This window comes from Schistocerca gregaria, chromosome 4 (assembly GCF_023897955.1).
Source record: "Schistocerca gregaria isolate iqSchGreg1 chromosome 4, iqSchGreg1.2, whole genome shotgun sequence".
Classification (NCBI taxonomy): domain Eukaryota; kingdom Metazoa; phylum Arthropoda; class Insecta; order Orthoptera; family Acrididae; genus Schistocerca; species Schistocerca gregaria.
This window is the reverse complement of record NC_064923.1, coordinates 198,699,798-198,723,059: the sequence shown is the minus strand read 5'-3', so window position 1 is coordinate 198,723,059 and position 23,262 is coordinate 198,699,798. Positions and strand designations below refer to the sequence as shown.

The following is a 23,262-nucleotide window of genomic DNA, read 5'->3' as shown; positions in this document are numbered from 1 at the left end:
ATGGGTCCTTTGCAGAAAGGGTCACTCATAACCATAAATCCACACTGATTATCTTTCATGTGAAGTCTCCCAGTAAGTGGGATTCTAGTCTCCCTTGGCTTCGCTTTGCATTCAATATCGCCAGCCAGGAGGCTTTGAGGGTACTCCGGTTTCCCTGATCTTTGCTTATCCTGTTAATCCCCCCCTTTGAAACTTATGGGGGATTCAAGATCTAATTCCTGTGGAGATCACCCCTCAGATCGTCAAGGAAAACTGGAATCATGCGAGGCTCAATATTCTCAGGGCCCACAACAAACAAGTTGGTCATTACAACCATTATCGGAAGCCTCCAGAGGTAAGCTGGGAGATCAGGTGTATGTCCATAATTTTCCCAGGAGGTGTGTGTGTGTGTGTGTGTGTGTGTGTGTGTGTGTGTGTGTGTGTGTGTGTGTGTGTGTGTTGGCAACCTTGGTAAGTTTACTCACCATTTTCTGGGTCTGAATGATTATGCGGATTTTAGGCCCAGTTAATCTTCTGGTTAAGGATAACCATACTGGTAAGCAATAAAGGGTCCACGTTAGTCAAATTAAGGTTGGTTAGACCACTAGTTGGGTGCAGTAGCACAAAATGCCCAGATCATACAATACTACTTTGAGGCGACTTTAACCTACGAAGTACAGAGCGGGATGTCTACGGACTCATTACATAGGGTAAAGACATTCATGTGAAGTACTTCTGATCGCTTGTCTAAAAAATTATCTTGAGGGGCTAGTCTGACAGCCCATACACAATGGAAATACCTAAGACCTTGTAGTTACAAACAGGCAGCACCTTATCGACAACGTCTGTATAGAAACTGGGATTAGCAATCATCAATTATGGTTACGAAAGTTAATAAATCAGTTACAAAGGCTAGGAGAGTGTTTCCATTAGAAACAGCAGATAAGTTGTAGTTACCATCTTATTTAGTCAGTGAACTGACATCACTTAATTTCAGTTAAGGTGGACAGGTAGGAATTATGGGGAATGTTTAAGCAGATTGTAAAGCATGGTATGGAGAATTATGTGCTTGGTAAGTGGATTGAGGATGGAAAGACCCACCACTGTTTAATAAAGTTAGGAGGGTACAGAAGCAGCAGAGGCTGTTACACTCTTGGTTCATAAAAGTACCTGCAAATGACAACAAGTAAAGATTAGTAGAGATTCAGGCATCTGTGAAAAGATCTGTGCATGAAGCATACCACCACCACCACCACCACCACCACCACCACATCATACCTTTGGCAAAAAGATTTGGCACAGAACCCATGCAGGAAAATCATACAAATGTACCACAGTTTGACCCTCTGACAGACTCCAGTATGGACAGCACAGTAATAAGCATACCTGGTATAAAGATATAATTGAAAGAGTAGAAGATAAGTCATGAATTCTGGATGGTATCCCAATTTGGGTTTTCAAAGAGTACTCTACGGCAGTGGCCCCACAATCGCAAATCTCTCTCCCAGTGCAAAGTCCAAAGTGACTGGAAAAAAAGTGCTGGTGACATCTGTGTGGGGGCAAAAGAACAGACCCAGAAAATTACAGATCAATATCCCTTACATCAGTTTGCTGCAGAATCCTTAGACATATTCTCAGTTTGAATATAAAAAAAATTCTGGAGACCAGAAAGCGTACGTCCACAAATCAGCATGGTTTTAGTAAGCATTGTGCAAAACTCAGTGTGCCCTTTTCTCATATGATGTATTGTTAACTTTAGATGTAGGGCAAAAGGCAGATTCCACATGTCAAGATTTCTGGAAACTGACACAGTGCCTCACTGCAGGCTGTTCATGAAGTTAGGAGCATATGGAACAGGTTCACAGATATGCAAATGGGTCTAACATTTCTAAAGCAATAGAACCCAGAATGTTACCCTTGACCGCATGTGTTCAGAGACAAGAGTATCACCAGGATTTCCCCAGTGAAGTGTGATAGGACCACTGTTATCTATATACATAAGTGGTTGGATGGAGAAGGGGCCCTTGATTAACTAAAACCGATAAAATCCCACATTAAAAGAGGGAACTACAATATCCATAAAATGATAAACTATTGACATGGAAGGAAGGAAAAGGATGGAAGAAGGGGTGAGGGAAAGAAAGTGACTAATGACAGAGGCATGAAGGAAGAAGCACAGGAGACAAGAGAGATGCTCAAGACATAACAGACACTATAAGGAAAGGAGTGGGAAGGCAGAAGGTCGGGGTGAACCATCAAGTCCAGTTGAAGCCAATCCAGTCGGGGCAGAGGGAGTAGCGAGAGGGTCTGCCATCCCCTCCACTCACCGATAAGATGGAAGGTCCCTCCCTTAAATAATGCAATAAAAACCCCCATCACAAATAAAATGTAAAACGAGATCTGCCGCTGAGGCATTGTCAGCCAACACCAGGGGTAGCAAGTCTGGAAAGCTAGAAGTCCATCAAACGTAGCAGGGTGGCTAAGTTTGGGCAGTCCAATACGATGCGATTCACAGTCAACATCAACCCACAATGACAAAGAGGGGGGTCCTCGTGACGGAGGAGATAACTGTGAGTCAAGCAAGTATGACCTCCATGTCTGGATAAAGCAGACCATAATTAGGGTGCTTTGGGGCGCAGCAAATGCGGAGCGCATAAGATATCAGCTGTTGTTGGCGCAAAACTCGCAGTGGTGGAATCCCTGCCTCTGCGAGAAGACTAAGTACAGGGCTAGTCCAGAAGTCTGATCCCACAGTGGTGGATAGGGTCTAGGAACTGCAGCATCGAAGGCAATGCAGAACCATTGACAGGACTTCCATAGTCTAAATGAGACTGGACCAATGCTTGATGCTATCACAGGAGAACAGAGCGGTCTGCAACCCAGGCAGTATTGCACAGACACTTAAGAACACTGAGATGGGACCACCACGTCCTCTTCAGTTGGCGAAGATGAGGGAGCCATGTCAACTGGGCATCGAAGGCCAGACCCAAGAAGCGATGGGTGTCCACTAGCTCGAGGGGCTGGCTATCTAAGAACAGTTGTGGATGGATATGTACTTTATGGCGACGGCACAAATGAACGACATATCTTGGCCACTGAAAACAAAGCCATGGGAGAGAGCCCATGAGTGCACCCAGCAGATTGCCCCTGTAGATGGCGTTCTGCAGTGCCCATTACGGATGAAGTGAGGTAGATACAAAAATTGTCGGCATACAAAGAGGGGGACGCTGTTGGCCCAACAGCTCTCACCAGACCATTAATGGGTATGAGAAAGAGAGGGACCCTCAGTACAGAACCCTGTGGAACCCCATTTTATTGCCGATGGGGAGTGCTGTAGCAGCAGCCAACTTGGACCTAAAAAAGAGTGCCCAGTTTTGTCTATAACTTCCTTTCATGTCAGAGCGCCACGAAAGCCCCATTCGCGAAGGGTGGTGAGGATGTGGTGGAGCCAGGTGGTGTCATAAGCTTTATGCAGATCAAAGAAGACTGCAAGGAGGTGTTGCCGATGGGCAAAAGCCAACTGGATAGCAGACTCCAGGTGCACCAAGCCAAGTGATCCACCATAGAGCGGCCACAGCAAAAACCACTGAAGTCAATGACAAAAGGTCGCGGGATTCAAGGATCCAAAATAGCCGACTCACCATGCATTCACGGAGGTTGCAGTATGGACATAACAGAAGCAAAAGTAGAAGACATAGACACAGGATGGAGCCGGTCATACTTTTGACAAGCCTCAGTGTAGGTGAGCCAATCTAAGGTTTTGTACTCTTGAATCCTCCTTTCTCTCACAAACACCGGGCACATAGGCGAGCGTGGAGAATGCTGTCCATGACAATTAACACACACCGGTGGGGGACCACAGGCCCTCTCCTCATGGAGGGGGCACCCACAGTCACCGCAGAGGGGATCAGTGGTGCAGCGGAAACGTGTCCAAACTGTAAGCATTTAAAGCATCTCATCGGTGGTGCAATATATGGTTTTACATCACACCGGTACACCATTACCTTGATTTCTCTGGGAGGACATCCCCCTCGAAGACCAGGATAAAGGCGGTTGTTGGGGGGACCTCGCTGCACACGCGGGTAAAACAAACCCCTTGCTGCTTGAGGTTAGCATGGAGCTCCTCGTCAGTGTGGAGAAGATCTCTGTGGAAAATAATGCCATGTACCAAGTTCAAAGATGGGTGGGCCATGATGGAGACTGGGACATCACTGAGACTGTCACTAGCACGCAGGGCGTCAGATTGGGTAGCAGAAAATGTCTTTATGAGCAAAGCACCGGACTGCATTTTACTCATCGATTCCATTTCGCTCTACTCATCATCAATCGTCCCCATGAGGAAGGCTTGGTTGTGGAAAAACTTCCGCCATCCGTCTTGGTACAAACCAGGTACCGAAGGAAAGGTTTCAACCCACGGCGGCAAGCTTGACTCTCCACCCAGGGGGGTGGCCAGGGAGGGGAAGGCCACAGGATCAAAGAAGGAGTGTCACGTCTGCGACCACTTTTAGCAAGGGCCGTCTGGCACAGTGGCCATTGCCGGGAGTTCTGGTGCCCCAAAGTGATGAGCAACAACTCCTGGGCATACATGAGGCATTAACAGTTCAGGTACTAGCAGTGTGATCCCTGTGGTTTCAGGGGACTCAGCCAAGTGGGTACTTAACAGCCCCACCACACAGACTGGCAACCGCACTGGTAACTAATAGGAGGGGGGTCAGGGTGCAAAGGGAAAGGGGAGGGGAGGGGGGAGAGGAACCTGCACCATGGAAGCTAGGTAGGAAGTTCATCCCCAAATGGCTCACACTAGACGGAAAATTTTGGAAATGGAGGTCAAACCCCCAATGGGACCAAAAATGCCAAAAAGGAGATGGAAACAGCAAAGCAAACAGCAAAACAAAACCAAGAGGATAGCCAGGCCAACATGAAGTCCACTAAGAGGGAAAAGAGGGGGCAGGGACAAAGGAGTAAGGATAGGGAGGGAGAGGAACAGGGATGGTAATGCAGCCTGGAAAGTAAGTGAGACTGCAACAGCTCGGGGCCCCATGCATGCCACACACACACACACACACACACACACACACACACACACACACACACATTTCTAGTTGGTGTGGATGGATGATGGCTATGTCTAAATTTAGACAAATTTAAGCCAATGTGGATGAGTAGAAGAACAACTAAGTAATCTTCGGACATAGAAGTAGTAATGCACTACTTTACACATTTAGCTCTCTGGGCCTAACACCGTAAAGCAATATGATGTGGAACAAGCATGTGAGGATTGTCGTGGGAAACACGAATGATCAAATTTGGTTTATTGGGAGAGTTCTTGAATAGTTGGTTCATTTGTAAAGGAGACCCCCATATAGGATGCTAGTGCGACCTAATCTTTAGTACTGCTCGAGTGTTTGAGATCCGTACCTGGTCAGACTAAAGGAAGACAATGAAGCAGGCTGCTAAATTTGTTATTAGTAGGTTCAAACAACACACAAGTATTACAGATGTGCTCTGTGAACTCCAATGAGAATCCCTGGAACGAAGGTGACATTCATTTGAAGGGCACTATTGAGAAAATTTAGGGAACTGACAGTTGAAGCTGACTGAAGAATGATTGTTACCTCCAGCCTACATTGCATGCAAGGGCCACGAAGGTAAGATACACAAAGTGAGGGCTCATATGGAGGCATACAGCCAGCCATTTTTCCCCTCATTCTATTTCTGAGTGGAACAGGTAAGGAAATGACTGGTACAGGGTAGCCCCCATGCCACACACTGTAAGGTGAATTGTGGAGTATTGATGTATATGTACATCAGAGCTCTACCACATTTACATGTTGCACCATTACTGTATACAACATTTTGCATGAACTTTGCACACCCTGGTTTATTGATAATTTATTTTTTCCTCGAAATCTTGTTCCTTTTAAGAGCGTCTTTGGACATGTCTCATGTTTCTTAAAATTTTGCGGCACAGGCACTGCCTGGGCATCTTTTTCCTTACGCTGCACTTTTTCGAAACATTATTTCTTTTTTCTTTATGTTCCTTCTCCGTGACAAAGCTGGCTGGTGGTTTAAACAATAACATTAACTCTTGAGTATTGCTCAGTTTCAATTTATTTACCTTGTTGGTTCTGGTAGCAAGTGTTTACCTACAGTTTATGGTTTTTTCTTTGTAGGAAACTCTAATAATTGACACTGATATCCTACATTATCACTCTCTTCAGGTCTCTCAGAAGTGAAGCCCAGTTTGCATTTATCGACTTTTGCTTTAATTGACCGAGAGCAAATGTAAATTTTGCAAAAACTTAGTTTTTAACGCCGTGTAACAGCAAATATTGGCTTCTGACAAATCCATTTAAACAGGTCTTGCATGGCACACACTTGATATGAAAGTAAAAAATCAAAATTTTGAACAATTTAGCAGTAACCGAGTTGAAGGAACACTCCTCAAACTCATAAATAAGATATGCTACATTTAAGAAACATGAATTCTAGGTTTGAGATTTTTTTTAGGTAGAGAGTGGGAAAAACATGCACAAGCACGCACTTATATGAAATAAGTGAGTGAAGTAAATAAATATAGAACTTTTCTCCTGTTTCAACACTGGTCTTCAGTAAAAAACAAAGAAACATGCATTTTTGTGAAAACAAGTCTTTCAGTAAGATTTATGCATTTTTAAACTAAAAAACTATAAAAATTGGTACTTTCACAAACAGTATCACAGATGCCCAACTACAAACTTGAAAACATTCTTGTACATAACTAGCATTTAAAACAGAAGTTATGACTATGTGTCAAGTGTTAACATTCAGCCCTCCCAATGACACCTTAAACGATGAAATCTAAGCACGACACTTATAGGTGGGGGAAGAGTTGAATTAAGTAATTTCATATCAATAATGACATCCCTTCTGCAAGCACTGCTTCCCAAGTCACTCAAAATTTGATGTAACACCTATTTAAATGATTATTTCCAAGGTAGAACACTGTACACAAAGGCATTAGTGTTTGAGATATTCACACAGAAGCATGACTAATGTCTTAAGTAATAGTGATTTTACAATCCGTCATTGATGTTATCAAATTTGCTAGGAACTTTTTACATTTCATACAAAGTGTAAAATGTAAATTTTAATGGAAATAAATTAAAATTTCAGTTTTATTTCATAAATTTCCACTCTTACGTCAATTGTGTAATGATGTCAATGGTACTAGAACAATTTTGTTTGTTTAACGAACAGTAATCATTCTCAATCCAGATGCTTTGCAGGCTTCTATCACTTTGAAACCAAAGTTTGTCTGCTTTCTCATTTCTGGCATCACTTAAATCTGTCGATCTGCCTACTGATGTTGTCATCAAAATATGGCCCAATTATACCACTTGTTTGAATCAATCTTTAAACATTTAAATCTGTTTCTAAGCTTGCTATACAACAAGTTTATACTTTCACCTTTAACAAATTCATCAGCTGTCATTCAGCTATCAGTGTCTTAATTCTTAAATTTCTTTTATGGCTTTTTCACAAGGGATCTGTTTACATGTTTAATCTTAGTTTTAATGGCAGTTTCTTCCTTGCAGAATTTGACTTCAAATTTACACAAGAAACTGCTGAGACCCTTTGACCTTCTGCACATATTCCAACAAGGTGTTTATATTTCTGACAGTATGAAAGAACTCTCCACTGCACTGCAGTTTCACACTGTTCACATTAGGTGGGGGCACACTATATATATGGATGCACGACCCTGAGTTAAGGTTACAGGACTATTTCATTCAGCCACTTATAAGATGTGAAGGATGTTACATATATGATGAAAGTAGAATGACATGTCTGGCACTCAAAAATGATGAATGTGTCTTAAAACATATTCAGTTCTTCAAACCTCAATTTCACTTGATCTTTTAACAATTAACCAGTTTTGAACCATTCCTTTTGGTGACTAAGTGAAGCATAATTTTCTGGGAAAAATTCTGAATGGTTATTTGATGCAAAGAAGACACTTAAAGTTAATAACTCTGCCCCTTAACCACAAAGAATTTTCTTGAAGTAGGTATCTCTTCTGCAAACTCTCTCCCCCTTCCACCCCCCACAAAAATTTTTCCATACTGTTGAGTGCAACATACCTGACAATTTCTAGTTGGTTTCAACCAAAATGACCAGCTAATTAGGTTTTACTTAAAACCTTACATTGCTCCACAATATATTGTCGGAACTGTCTGCCAAACACCATATTTCATCACATGCAAATTAACTTCAGCCTGACAGTTGTTTCAAATTTTCTAAATTACATGATTTATGAAGTGTTTCATTACAGTTTTCAATAAACTGCACATGTGGAAGAAATAAAACATCAGCCATTGTAACACCGTAAATAGTTCATAAATTATAAAAGAACAGCCTCCTGATAATTCGGTTAATGAATCTAGCAAACCTGCTGAGATGCTGTTTAGGAAGATTTGAAGCAGATTCTGGATTTCCTACCAAAGCACCACTATCAGCCATCAAATACGCCAGGTGTCGTCGTCTGTGTGTTTCTATTACCACATCGTTCAGAGAACCAGCAACTTTAAAAGATACCTAAAACAGGAGACACTGCTTAAGCTTAACAACCATGAAGTATATCAGAGCAATTTTAAGATTAATTTTAAAGCTATGTTACCTCTAGAAGCTTGTCAACATCATCTACACCCGAAGGAATATCTGACAAAAGGTTAAAGACCTGTGCAGAGTTTTGCAGCAACTTGAAATCAGATTCTGAAACAAAAACAACAAATTTGATAACCCTTCAAAGCAAACTCCATGCAAAACAGAGGAATATACGTAATTTCAGATGTGCAATGTTAGTAAAGGAAAAACTGAACAAAAACAAACACTCTGGTGTAAATGTTGTGGGAGCATCATACGGTGTGTTATGATTCCATAAGATTAAGAACTTTTTCACCACTATTTGTTTAATTTTAAGAAGAAGTCTCAATTTATGTTTATAGATTTAAGTGAAATATTTATACTGACATTTAAGTGACACCTGTCTGCTACGTAGTTGCACATCTGCAGTATACGCAATGTCTTGTTCCAAATACAATTTCTGAGGATTATGTTGCCCATGTGCTGAGTTACAGCATATTGTGATGTTTTCTTTGAATTTCTAAATAGGCTACAAAGCATAGTCTAATTTTCTTTCAAAGAAAGAAACTGAGTACTATGATTTTTCATCTGGAAATGCCAGAATGAGTTTGCACGAGTTGTTCAATCCACATGGTTCATACCGTTTTCTGTCATGTTCTAGTGTGAAATTTTTGCAGCTATCATCTCGACTATTTTACAGGACCTCTACTGATTTCCCTGTTATTGAGAAACAGTGTGGGGCTGAACACTGGAACTATGTGAGGCTAACCACTGGACCATATGGAAGTCTGCAGTAAGAAACTTACAATGTTACCAGAACACACATACAAGGTACGTAGGGGCAACATGCAAAAACCAGCAGCTGTAAGAGGAAACTACTGCAGTACAAACAGTTTTTCAAAAAAATGGGGGGGGGGGGGGGGGGAACTGTTTAAGCAAAAGTCACATTGATGTTGATTGCATGTGAGACTGCCCGAGATAGACACATGGAACAAGCTACATGCCATGTGTTTGAACAGAAAAGAAAGCAAGCTGCACATCTTGTTCAGCCAGAATTCTCCAATTTTTATTCGAGCTCAAGCAATGACATGGTAAGATGTCACTTTTTTTTAAGCACATGGTGCTTTGCATGCAGTAACTAAATGTGGAACTGAATCAGCCCCTGGTGGTGAAATTACTTGACACTGGCAGTTGTCCACTACGACTGCTGTAGACTTTAACAAATTTTTGAGGATCCACAGACACTAAACAATTTAATGGACATGACAAAATTTGATGAAATTTGTGATGCTTATTGAGGGGAGAACTGAGATGAGAATTTAATGGTTGGCTACCAAAGCAAATGTTAAATCAGACACACAAACATGCTACTGGCAGGAATGTTACTTCATGAAATACAACAAGTTAACAAACAAAATGAAGCTAAAATGTTTTCATTATGCTATGGATCTGGCCATGTTAACAAAACATATTTAAGTGTTACAATGAAAGGTAACTGCCTTACCAAGCTTTCATTGCTGAAGTATAAAGAATAGACTTTTATAAAGACTCGTGGACTGGTGACTGAGGAGCGACAGACCATGTAGCTAAGAAAATTGAGTGATACACATTATTCACCGAGTTCTCAAAACTACTGCAGTTATGTATGGGTAACAATTCAACTATGATAGCAGTAGGAAAAGGAACTATATTTGGAAGTTTTTATCAATGAGGAATAGAATTTATATTACCTAATCCAGAAGGCTGAAGGAATCTTTTCTGTGTTGTCTGCTGTAAACAAAGGATCAGACTATCAAAAGTCTAGTGCGAGTTCTTCAACAATGGCGTCATAGAAGAGCGTGGTGTATGCACTGGCAATCTGCTGAAGATGTTTGTTTCAGTGACAAAACCAATTTATCCTTGTATTTCCCAAGGTAAATCTTGCATTGGTAGGATTTCTGCAAATTTGGCACGAGCACTTGGTTAATCAGAACAAGTATATTTACACCACATTACTTCAAAAATTGTTGAAGACATTGGTGAAGAATTCTGTAAGGCATGTGTCCAGGGGAAGCAGCATCCGAGATCTGAGCTGTTTTCAGTCACAGCAGCACACTACACAATCTGGAGAAGCGATTCATAACAACTAGTGTAGATTGGGGGAGTGTAAATCATTGGGATGTGCTGAACATTTTCTGTGTTTTATCAGTGATTTTTTCAAGAACACACAAAATATATATATTTTTTAAGCAGAAGTCAGAGTCTGCAGAGAAGATTTTGGAAATGCTGAGTAGCATGAAGCATTTTTATGGATAGCCACCAGAAGCATTCCAGTGTAACAGGAGATGGGAAGCGACAGTATTGAAGTGGAAGATGTGTGAAAGTGAATGGCATTTAACTCTTCACATACCCTTACACTCCAGAGAAGAACAGATGTGTCAAGTGTATAAACAGAACTTGTGGAAATAGCTCCAATCGTGTTACTAGCTCAGAGTTTATCAACAATTTTGTGGGCAGAAGCAGTAAGCTCTGCTGTTTGTGTGTTAAACAGATCTAGTACAATCTGTGTGAATGGAAGAACACCTTATGAGGTATTCACAGAAAAGAAAGTTAAATAAGCGTCACATATTGTGGACACTGTTTTTTTCATATTCCGAAGTAAAAGTGACAGAAACGGGATACCAAACAAAAACTAGTGTTAATAGCACTAGCCCCTAGTGAAATGGACCATGAAGAATTGCAGTGTCTTCATAAAGATGATGCAAGAGTGTTTAAAGAACCTACAGAAGCAAGAGTATTTAGAAATAAGCAATAACTGAAAAACCAGATCATCTTATTGAAGTACTGCTGGTGGAAATAAATGACTCTACTAATTAAACAGAGTCTGTTCAGTCCATTGGCTATGAACACTGGAGAAAACAATGGAGAAATAAATGGCTTCATCAGGGGAAAAATGCTATGTGGATTTTGAAACCTCTGTCACTAGATTGTAAGCTGATTACAAACCACTGTGTATGGAATTAAGTGTGAAGCTGACAGTAAAATGTACAGTTATCTGTGAACTAGCCTTATTTCATCAACAACAAGGTACCAATTATAATGAAATGGATCAGTTGACATTAATCCAGAAAGCTAAACTAAAGACAGGTTTTGATTGTTTAACATGACAGAGGCAAATCCTTTGTCAATTCCAGGCTAGCAATATCCACAGCATGAGGTGACAGATGGCAAACCAACAAATGCTCCATATCAAGAAGATTTTTTGTCCCATTTATTTAGTTGCTAGTGCAAGTCCAAATACAGCGTAGACAGTGAGCTACGTGTCAAAATTTTCTGAGAATCCTCAATAAAAAATCACTGATCTTTTGTAAGAAGTATATCAACAGCAGAAAGTCAGTCAGAATAATGTTTGCAAACAGAAGACTTTTTACATGTACTGATGGTGATTATGCCACTGATCCAGCAGCTTTCCAGTATAGCAGAGTGGTTGCAAAATTTTTGTGGAGCAGCAATCACCTGGGCAGTTAAGTGGCAAATGTGTAATACTGTTAACAATCAAGTCAATATGTGGCTGCCTCTGAAGGGGGGGGGGGGGGCCAAGAGGAGCAATAAAGCTATTCAAATTCTTTGAGGAAATGTGACCACTTTGGTGTTCCTGGCCTTGCACTAAACCTGTGAGAAATCTCAAAGCCGGTTAGCCTTTTAGCACATACCAAGTGGTAAAGAGCAAGCAGCAGACATTCTTAACAAACCAGCTTCATTTGTCCAATTCCATATTTAAAATTGGTAAATGGAATCCTTTAATTTTAATATTTAGCAATAAACATTTTGCAGAAGTGAAATGTTTCTACTGAAATTTGTGTAAAATCTCTCCTACATAGCTGTGTATCTATGAAATTTATGCAACAAGTAGTGCTGTAACACTGACTTGCACTAAATAAAACAATTTCTGTTAACAGTTTTAATACAAATGAGCAAATGTGAGAAGATGGCTGATGAGTGACCAAGTGAACTGTTGACTGGATTGTTTGGCGAGGGTTACGCAATCTTTTAAGAAGCCACATGAACTTCATGGGATGTTAGAGGCTGTGGAAAATAAGCAATGTTTTGAAATTGTTCCAGAAAATTTCAAGCTGCACAGATCAAGATGAAAAAGCAATTTTAAGCTACTACACAATATTTTAACTGCATCAAAAGGGTTTACAAAATATTGCAATTAGAAACTAGAATCACAAACAAACCAAAATTATTTGAGTAATTTGACAGAGTAATATTTGTATAACTACAAGAAAAGAGGAATTTTACTCCTATTTGACTTACAAAGATGGTTAAGCTTAAGTTAGTAGCAAATAAAGAAACTGCTATAAATGTTTTTTTTAGGCAGACAAATTATGTTAGCTGGGAGATAAAGGTGACATCAAGATTTACACTGTTTGCATTTATGATACATTAAGTCTAACAAACAGAAAATTTGCATGAACAGACATACAAACTATCCAAATGAAGAGTTAACAACAGGTTAGTTCACAAATAGTTGGTATATCCTAGCTCATCATAATGTGATAGCCAACTGTTGGGGCTAAATCATTGATTTTATGTCTACTCTTACAATGCATCCAGACCTAGGATATAACTTTAGAATAACTAACATGTAGTGCGAAACGTTGAGGGAAGTTGTCAGCTGCTAACTATTGCAAATCACAGAGGGTCTACAAAGACCTTCAAGGAGTAATTCTTGGATGACAGATGCTCAGCTTTGTTCATCAGCACAGTTAACAATAGAAGAACATTACAAAGGAAAGTCAATGCACATAAGTCACTTTCAAATATAGAATAAAATTTTCGTAAATCTGTCTTTATTCCCTGTAAGTTCACACTCACGCATTTAGATTTCTATTAATTATTTTTTTTATCACAAAATTATAGGCAGATAGTACATTTATACTTACAGGATGGAAAACTAAGGTAAGATGAAAGTCAGTACTTTCTAAATAAGATACATTTACTGTGACATAACTAGAAATTCCCCACAGAGGATATCATAGAAAAATTACGACAGGAATCCTGTCACCACAGTAGCATGCTGACAAAATCTGGACAGGAAGAGACAATATTATGTAAATCTAAACCACCCGAAAGTGACATGTCCCAAGTGGACAAAGTCAATTAGCAGAGGTTTGCTAACTGTGGGTTTTGGTTGCTACAATTGCTTAAGCACACTGTCAATGCATAGCATGCCTAAGTTCAAATGCTCCATGTGAGCGTGTTGCAGTCAAACAGGGCATGGAAGGCTACGACACCCATATGTCACATCCTGACTTGGCTCTTGCAATCTGAAGCATTGTCAGTTGGGGAGGGGGAGAGTAGGGGACTTTGCAGGGTACGCAAAATTCTGTTATGTTATTGGTAAGAATTTGAAAAAGGGGAACATTTGGTTAATAGGAAAGTCCTATACTAGCTTTACATATAAATGAACAAGCTTCCTATCTGTGACTCAACATCTCTGCTATATGGTGAGTAGCAATCTATCCTTTTCATAGTACTTTCATTATCCCATCCTTTATTTTCCATTGTTTCTTTCTAGGTTTTAACTGACAAACTACAGTTTGAAGATAATTCAGTATATACAGGGATCATTGCTGTGCTTTGCCCTCTACATATCAGCAGTGGTGGCCGTTCTGACAGTGAAGTACTTCTCAGCACACAAGGACTAGCTCTGCAGGTGGTGGCTGTGAGCTGCTTCAAAATACTGTTCTTTGCACTGACCCCCAGCTTGGCATTTTGGCAATGTTTCTTGAAGGACAGTGTACAGTCACATCCAACCTCTTGACCCTGATCCAGCATGTAACACGTGATGCCCTAAGCAATCATCCATTGCCTCTAAAGTAGTTCAAAAGGTAATATCAGAATAGACAGTACCATCCTGGAGAAAATCAATTAACTGTCCATATGCAGTCCAACAATATCAGAGACAAAAATCTGACAGACTGTGCTTATCATGGAGAAGTTTAAGGAGGGGGCATTCCATTATGATGTGAGCTACTGCCTGCAAGGCTCCACAATGACCCTGCAGGGATGGCTCATAACATAAGAAAACTGATTTAATCTGATATTAACAATTAAAATGTGACAGAGGACATTTGCTTCCTACAGGAAGGGAGGGAGGGAGGGAAGGAAGGAAGGAAGGAAGGAAGGAAGGAGAGCCATTCACTTGTATCCTTGATAGTGTATTACAGGAGGCATTAGCCCACAAGATGTTATTCCATCTCAAAGTGAGGACTTCAATTTGCACCTGGGAACATTAGAAGGAAAATGTGGTTATTAATCTCTTCCCTACCCAAATGGTCTGACATTTCATTCACTGGGATACTCAGATGACTTGGGACCCAGAGAAAGACAACTGAGCAAGTAGTATGATATTCATAAGCATCTTTTCACCTAAGCCAGATGTCACAGATTAATTAAAGTAACATTAATAGTTTGGAGACTGCCCATTGAGCCACTACAAATTAAAATTCAGTTAATGGTTATCAAATCTACATTTTTCTGGCCAGCAGAAGATGTATAAGCATATCACATCCTACCCACAGTTTTAAAGCCATCAGTGTTCCAAATACTCGGGAACAGACACCAAAATGTGTCCTTGAAACAGATCTGTACTTGCTCATAGCCTAGGTACTAATCGAGGAGAGAGAAGAGGGGAGAGGGTGACAGTTTGGGAAAACATGGAGAGCACATTCTAAGGATATTGAGCAGAGGCCGCAGAAGTGGGCCTCGAGATGTGTTCTAACTGGTGATCAGGCGTCAGGAGAAAGGCCCCTGCATGCAGAAGGAATTTTACAAACAGGATGACAAATTGTTGGATGGCTATTTCGTATGCAAGCAAGAGTTAGTGCCATATGAACTGAAAAGGTCAAATCCCCACTTCAAGGAGACTGTCCATAGGCTTACCAGAAAGTACAATTTGCCTGCCTTATTCATCATCACTGATGCACTGGGTGGAATATTTGAAAGCTGAAATGGCCAATGAAGAATCTACCAACCATAGGTCCATTTCAGTACTGCTCGCAGGAAGCGCCTTTCTTATCTCGCTAACTTACATCTGATTTATGGTCTGCCCTTGGAGGATTCCGATGGATGGACTGCATTGGTATATGTCACATTCATACTGTTGGAGGGTTCACAGTTCCACTTGAGACATGACAGTGATTGGACATGTCTATTCGATCTACTGTGCTACTCAAGTTTTGATTTTTGTGTGTATTGCCAGTCTTAATGATTATAGACTGGGTCCCATATTTGAAAGCTTAAAGTTCCAGTTAAAGGAACTAGCAACCATCGTTTAACTGGATCAAGACCAGCATCTGGTAAATATGGCTTAGAGTAGCTCAATCCACACCCCAAGAAGTGTGCCCAAGGAGGTAGAGAGCAAACCTACTTCACTAAGATTTTTGAGTAGATATTTTAGCTTTGATCAGAAAATGTTACTGTAACTTCCACAACAGCAGTCAGCTATGAGAAAACTGGTGGGACTGCCATGCACATCTCTTATACCAGCTAACGTCAATCTGAAATTTGAACAACAGGTACTTCAGACAGTCTATGAAAGATCTGCTAATTGGAACTATGCGTACAATACATTAGCTACAAAATTTAATATATTATTGACAAAGATTAACTGACTACTTTATTTCCTGGATGTATCAGTAATCAAGTGAGCAGATGGAACTTTGAGCAATAAAATATTCAGAAAAGGTACGTCACGATTGTTACCTCTATAAGGAATAACCATCATTCTAAGCAAACAAAGGCAACAATTAAAATATATGTATGAGACTAAAATATGATAGTGCACTGATATGAAAAACATTATTATTTAGTTATATTCTAAGAGAATTGAATGAGCACTACTACAAAGAAATAATTCAAGCATATATGGGGCAATGACTGTCAAAGGGGAATGCTATCCTTCTTTTCATTAAGAAGATAACCAATTGCAATGAAAGTGTTGATAAAGCTAGGACTTACATGACTTTTAAACACTAGAAAAATAAACTGATGCCTTAGACCTGCAAAACATGTTGTCAAGCACTAATGACAGGTGGGGCTGTACAGAATTCCATGTACCTGCAACTCAGCATCTCCACTACATAGCAAGTAGGAACTTTCCTTTTCATAATATTGTTACATTCCAAACTAAACATAACCATCACTTCATCCAAATTTAAGTCAGACATAATGGAGTATGTTTTCAAAGCTGATACCAAGGAATGAAATTTCATTGAACTGATGTTTTAGCTAAGAATAAGTGTGCAACTGAACAGAGACAATAGAAAATAGTAAATAATTTTAACAAAAAATAACAGGAAAGAAATAATCATAAATGGTTTTACATATCAACTGTGGTATCCTGGCCCTGAAGATCTGTTAAGATGTCTTTGATGTAACAAATTCTTAACAACTGACCCTGAGAAACTGCAATGTCTGTCTTACCTGTTTGATAGATAATCAAGTCAATAACTTTAAACTGACTAAATGATGGATGATAGCACATGCCTTCAAAGTCATTTCAACATGTCTGATCATGAGAGATTGGATTTTAAGAAAATCTGAATTGCCACATTAAGCTGAAATGCTTCCCAGATTCCATAAACCAAGTGAACACTAGTTTCCCTTTAACTCTAGGACCTTTCCTACTCAGTTAAGAAATGCAAATGATTGGGCAATGTATAGTGAAAGCATGGTTTAGGAATGGCATTTGACTAGTAAGCAAAATATCCTGGATCCCTGGTTCGAATGCAGCCAATGCTTAAATTTTGAATAAAAATTTGTGAGCAATGGAAGCTAAAGACTTCTGGCCTAACAAGCCTTCCCATTCTGCCAACTGCCGTATTACAAAAGGTGAAAGAGCAGGCAGAGGTTCACGGTGCTCTCTTACCTTTGGGGTGAGGAACTGCCCCTAAAAGGCAGAAGAATAGGCGATGATCAATGGCACGAGAATGGAGAAGGCAACGGAAACCACGGCAAAAGATTCTGGGCTAGTCCCCCATTCGGGTGTCCTGGAGAGGGACAGTCAAGAGGAAGGTGACACGAGAAAAAGGTTGAATAACTAATGGCGAGACAACATTCTACAAGTTTGAGCATGTAATGTCAGAGTTTGAATGTAGCAGGAAAGCTAGAAAATCTGGAAAGGGAAATGAAAAGGCTCAATCTAAATGTAGCAGGAGTCAGTGGAGTGAAATGAAAAGAAGATTAGTTTTCCGGTCAAATGAGTAAAGAGTGATATCAACAGCAGCTGCAGAAAATGGTGTAATAGTGGTAGAATTCTTTATGAATAGGACATGGTTGTTCTCATCAGAATCAACAGCAAGCCAACACCAACAACAATAGTTCAGGTATACATGCTAATAATTCAAGCATAAGATGAAGACATACTTTTCCATGACAATAGTGACTGGGTAATTCTGTATGTAAAGGGGGATGATCTAACAGTCATGGGGTTTGGGATGTGGTTGCAGGGGGAGGAATAGAAGAAAGGGTTGCAGGAGAATATAGGTTTTGAAGTGGGAATGAGAGAGGAGAAAGACCAATTGTTGCTGTTTTTAGTCCAAAGACTAGTTTGACACAGCTCTCCTTGCTGCTCTTTCCTGTGCGAGCCTCGTTATCTCCAAGTAACTACTGCAATTTACATCCCTCTGAATCTGCTTCCTATATTTATGTCTTGGCCCCCCTCTATGATTTTCAGCCCCCACCCCCATGTTACCCTCTAGTATTAAACTGGCGATCCCTTGATGCCTCAGGGTGTGTCCTACCAACCGATCTCATTTTCCCTTGTGCCACATATTTCTTTTCTCCCCAATTATATTCAGTGCCTCCTCATTAGTTATGTGATCTACCCATTTAATCTTCCACATTCTTCTGTAGCACCACATTTCAAAAGCTTTTATGCTCTTTTTCCCTAAACTGTTTATTGTCCTAGTTTCCACTTCCATACATGGATACACAACATACAAATATTTTCAGAAACGACTTCTGACAAATCTATACTCAATGATAATAAATTTCTCTTTTTCAGAAATACTTTTCTTGCCATTGTCAGTCTACATTTTACATCCTCTATACTTCAACCATCTGCAGTTATTTTGATACCCAAACAACAAAAGTCATTACCACTTTAGATGTCTTATTTCCAAATCTTATTCCTCGGCATCACCCGATTTAATTTGACTACTTTCCATTATTCTCATTTTGCTTTTGTTGATGTGCATCTAACATTGTTCTTTCCAAGACACTGTCCATTCCATTAAACTGCTCTTCCCAATCTGTGTTGTCTCTGACAACTGCAATGTCATAGGAAAACCTCAGAGCTTTTATCCCTTCTCCCAAGAATTTAATTCCTACTCCAAATTTGTATTTACTTTCTTTACTGCTTGTTCAATGAACAGATTGAATAACATTGGTGACACGCGAAAGCGTTATGGAGATGATAGACTCCAGTGGAAGACTCTGCAAGAGAGACGCTCAGTAGCTCGGTATGGGCTTTTGTTGAAGTTTCGAGAACATACCTTCACTGAAGAGTCAAGCAGTATATTGCTCCCTCCTACGTATATCTCGCGAAGAGATGCATGAGGATAAAATCAGAGATATTAGAGACCACACAGAGGCATACTGACAATCTTTCTTTCCACGAACAATATGAGACTGGAATAGAAGGGAAAACCGATACAGGTACTCAAGGTACCCTCCGCCACACACCATCAGGTGCCTTGTGGACTATAGATGTAGATCCCACTGAGTAGTCCTCACCCAGAGATCCAAATGGAGGGCTATTTAAGACTAAGTTTTCCAATAAATTTTAGACACTAATAGCAAATACTCCGTTAAAGGATCACAAAAGGAAGAGGTATACATGGAAAAGACCTATATATTCCAGCTAGATTACATCATGCTCACACTGTAATGTTTCGCATATTTAGTTGAGCTAATCGGCCACCGGAACTGTCATGAAGTAAGGTGTATTTGATGTATGGTTGAACACTAGCATGCTCAGGGCTCAAGGTGTATGGCAACAGGTGGTTCAGGCCAGTCAGGTGCAGAGACTAGCAGTGTCACTGGAAACAGCTGAATCCCAACACTGGGAACTAGGACAACTGTCGCTTGTATGGCCTTTGTGATGGAGACAATGCTCAAAGAAATGGTGGAGTGTCAGACAAGCTGAAACATGGCCTCTCACAGCCCTTTTAGAGTCTGTAATAATTTAGAATCAAGTACTAAAGCAAATCTGAATGCATTTACGATCTCGGATAAATGAGGTGCATACCATGACAACAATATTTCAGTATCTTTAAAATATCTTTAAAACTACAGTGAATAAATATTTACACAGTGAACTTGAACAGTGAATTAACCAACTTTTAAATGCTTCAAGTGATTTCAACAAATGTTCTCAGATGATAGCACTGCACTATAGCTATCATACCTGAAAGCTACATAGCTGTGTATTTTATTTATTGATTTAGGATGTCTTTTATATCCGATTCATTATGCAAATATTTGTCAGAAGACCTTATCTGGCACAATTACACAGCAAATGAATACAGCACCAATATCTAATATTTTTTCATACTTATATACTTATTTCATGAGCAGTTTATTATTAAACCAGTTGTTGTTGTTGTCTTCAGTCCTGAGACTGGTTTGATGCAGCTCTCCATGCTACTCTATCCTGTGCAAGCTGCTTCATCTCCCAGTACCTACTGCAACCTACATCCTTCTGAATCTGCTTAGTGTACTCATCTCTCTGTCTCCCTCTACGATTTTTACCCTCCACGCTGCCCTCCAATGCTAAATTTGTGATCCCTTGATGCCTCAAAACATGTCCTACCAACCGATCCCTTCTTCTAGTCAAGTTGTGCCACAAACTTCTCTTCTCCCCAATCCTATTCAATACCTCCTCATTAGTTACGTGATCTATCCACCTTATCTTCAGTATTCTTCTGTTAAACCAGTAACTTTATTTAAATGTTGGTTGCAAGTGCTATTAAAAAAACTGTGCTAATACAAGAGTGGTCAGTTGCATGTGCTAGTGGACATCACTATTGAACAGAGAACAAAAAGAAGGTCTAGCAGGCCTAAATAATTTTTTAATGTAAGCACACTTACAAAAGAGTACTGGTTATTTATTTATGGAGAAATCTCTATTTATATTCAATGTGCATAGTTTGAGTGTGACCAAATGTTTATAACATTTCTTTTATTTAAATACTGTTTTAATATAAGTTTAGTGCAGTAAAGTGGACAAGATGAGTCAAACAATGTCTACAGCATGTAAGAACAATGTATTTTTGAAGTGGGTGACTTTCAGCCAAAGAAAAGTAGACAGCAGCGGAGCATTACAGGAGTCACAAAGATGCTGGGACTTTTCGAGAAAAGAGCTCAAGGGAGCAGTTGTGGACATTTGATGTAGAGTTCTAGACGAAGGCAGACCTGTCTGTGGCATTGTGTGGTTTTTGATGAGTGGATGATTGATTCCGATTGGTAGACAACCGCTAACAATACTAAAACTTCTGAAGGGACTTTTCGACAAGTTTGAATGTGCTCCAGAGAATGGCTAACTTCTGCCACTTGTTTACAGAACCGAGAATAGAAAGAGTATGAGTAACTGTTCTTTGTATCATTTGTGATTATTTGCGAATCATCTTGTTGAACTCTGAAGTATTTTGAGGTGGTGGATCTTTCGTTCATTGCGATAATGAAATTGACTTGAGTTTTCACGAGTATTTGATGACTACATAGTTCGGGGTTTTTGCTCCATCCTCTTATCACTCTCAATGTAACTATACTATATTTAGGGTATTCTCTGTCTGCTTTTAAACTGAATATTGTCTGACCACTTCTCATTTAAGATGTCCTTTCTTGAATAAACATAATTCGATGTACTTCTCTGTTGTCTACATCAAATACAGACATTAGAATACACCCTTTTTACTGAATTATTCATTTAACTTTTATTTTATATTTCTGTGTATTTTATTACTTTGCAGTTCTAGCTAAAGCATAGACCATTTGACTGCAGGATGACAGCTACAGGTTATTATTTGCAGCAAATTATCTGTGGGGCATGAAAGCAGACATGCATGGCTCGAACCAATGACATCAAGCCATTCTTTTTAAGTAGAGCTGGGCATAGCCGAAGTACCTAATGTACAAGTAACCACAGGTAAAGAAGCAAGTAGTTCACTCGTATGGGATACTGTTAGAAAGAGCAATTATTCAGCAGCAGTAACAGTTAGGTACTGTCATGATAGTGATTCTGTAATAATACAATGGATTGTAAGGTGTACCCATGTACAAATATGGGCTCTGATCATAATTTAGTAATGATGAAGACTAGACTTAAGTTTAAGACAACAGTCAAATGGAAACAATATGGAAGGAAGTGGAATACTGAAGTACTGAGGAATGATGGGACACATTACAAGTTCACTAAGGCTGTTTGTGCCTACTGCAATACAGAATACCGGAGTAAGTAGTTCAGTTTGAGAAGAGTGGATACATCTAAAAAATCACAATCACAGATGTTGGATGAACACAGGTGCAAGGAAGGCAACTTCACAGAAAATTTGGCTAACAGAAGACATACTTTTACTGATCATGAAAGACAAAAGTACAACAATAGGCACAACAATGTTCAGGAAAAGAAAGGAATGCAGCAATTCCAATGAAAAATTGGAAACAGCTGCTAACACTGAGAGGACATTGGGAAATACACTGACAAATGCAGGAGACGGCAGACAGGTGGGAAAACTACACTGAAGGCTTCTATGAAGGGGACAAGTTGTCTGATTACATGATGAAATGGGAATTAATATAGAAGACATAGGGGATCCAGTACTAAGGTCAGAATTTAAAAGATCTCTGAAGACTTGAGATCAAATAAATCAAGAAGGACAGGCAACATTCTATCAGAATTTATACAAACAAACTCCTAGTCAATATGGTGTGTAGAATCTCCAACATTGGTGACGCACCATCAGACTTTTTGTAAAATATCCACACAACTCCACAGATAGCAAGGGCAGACAAGTGCGAAAAATTATCACACAATCAAGTTAACAACTGAAGCACCCAAACAATGTACAGAAGCATGGAATAGAAAACTGAGTATCTGATAGGTGATGATCAGCCTCATTGTAGGAATGGTAAAGGCACCAGACAGGCAGTTCTCATGCTCCACTTGGCAATGGAAGTACGGAGGAAGAAAAATCTAGATAAATTTATAGGACATTTGAACCTGGAGAGAGGTTGACAATGTAATATGGTGCAAGATGTTTGAAACTATAAGAAGAACAGGAGTAAACAATAGAGAAAGACGTGTAATATAAAATAAGTACAGGATCAAGGATGTAACACAAAGAATGAAGTGCTTGGCATTCCTGCCTTGCACCCTTTTTAATCAGTCTTCTGCCCTACATACATCGAAGAAATAATGACAGAAATCAAAGAAAGTTTCAAGTGCTACATTAAAATTTGTTGGTGTCATCGCTATCCTCAGAGGAAGGAGGAGGATTACAAGATCTGCTAGACATAACGAATAGTCTTACGAGTGCAGAATATGGACTGATAGCAAACAGAAGAAAGACTAAAGTAATGAGAAATAGCAGAAATGAGAATAATGGG

General features: G+C 39.7%; 1 protein-coding gene across 1 annotated transcript in view; it reads right to left on the bottom strand.

Annotated features, from left to right (window-relative positions):
• Positions 1-23,262, bottom strand: part of LOC126268141 (small G protein signaling modulator 3 homolog) — a 183,668-nt gene that overhangs the window by 122,973 nt on the left and 37,433 nt on the right. Inside the window, exons 8-9 of the mRNA XM_049973672.1 lie at positions 8,639-8,733; positions 8,411-8,556 (exon numbers count right to left, since the gene is read on the bottom strand). Coding sequence (XP_049829629.1) covers positions 8,411-8,556; positions 8,639-8,733 — 241 coding nt within the window. The remainder of the gene's footprint in view (positions 1-8,410; positions 8,557-8,638; positions 8,734-23,262) is intronic.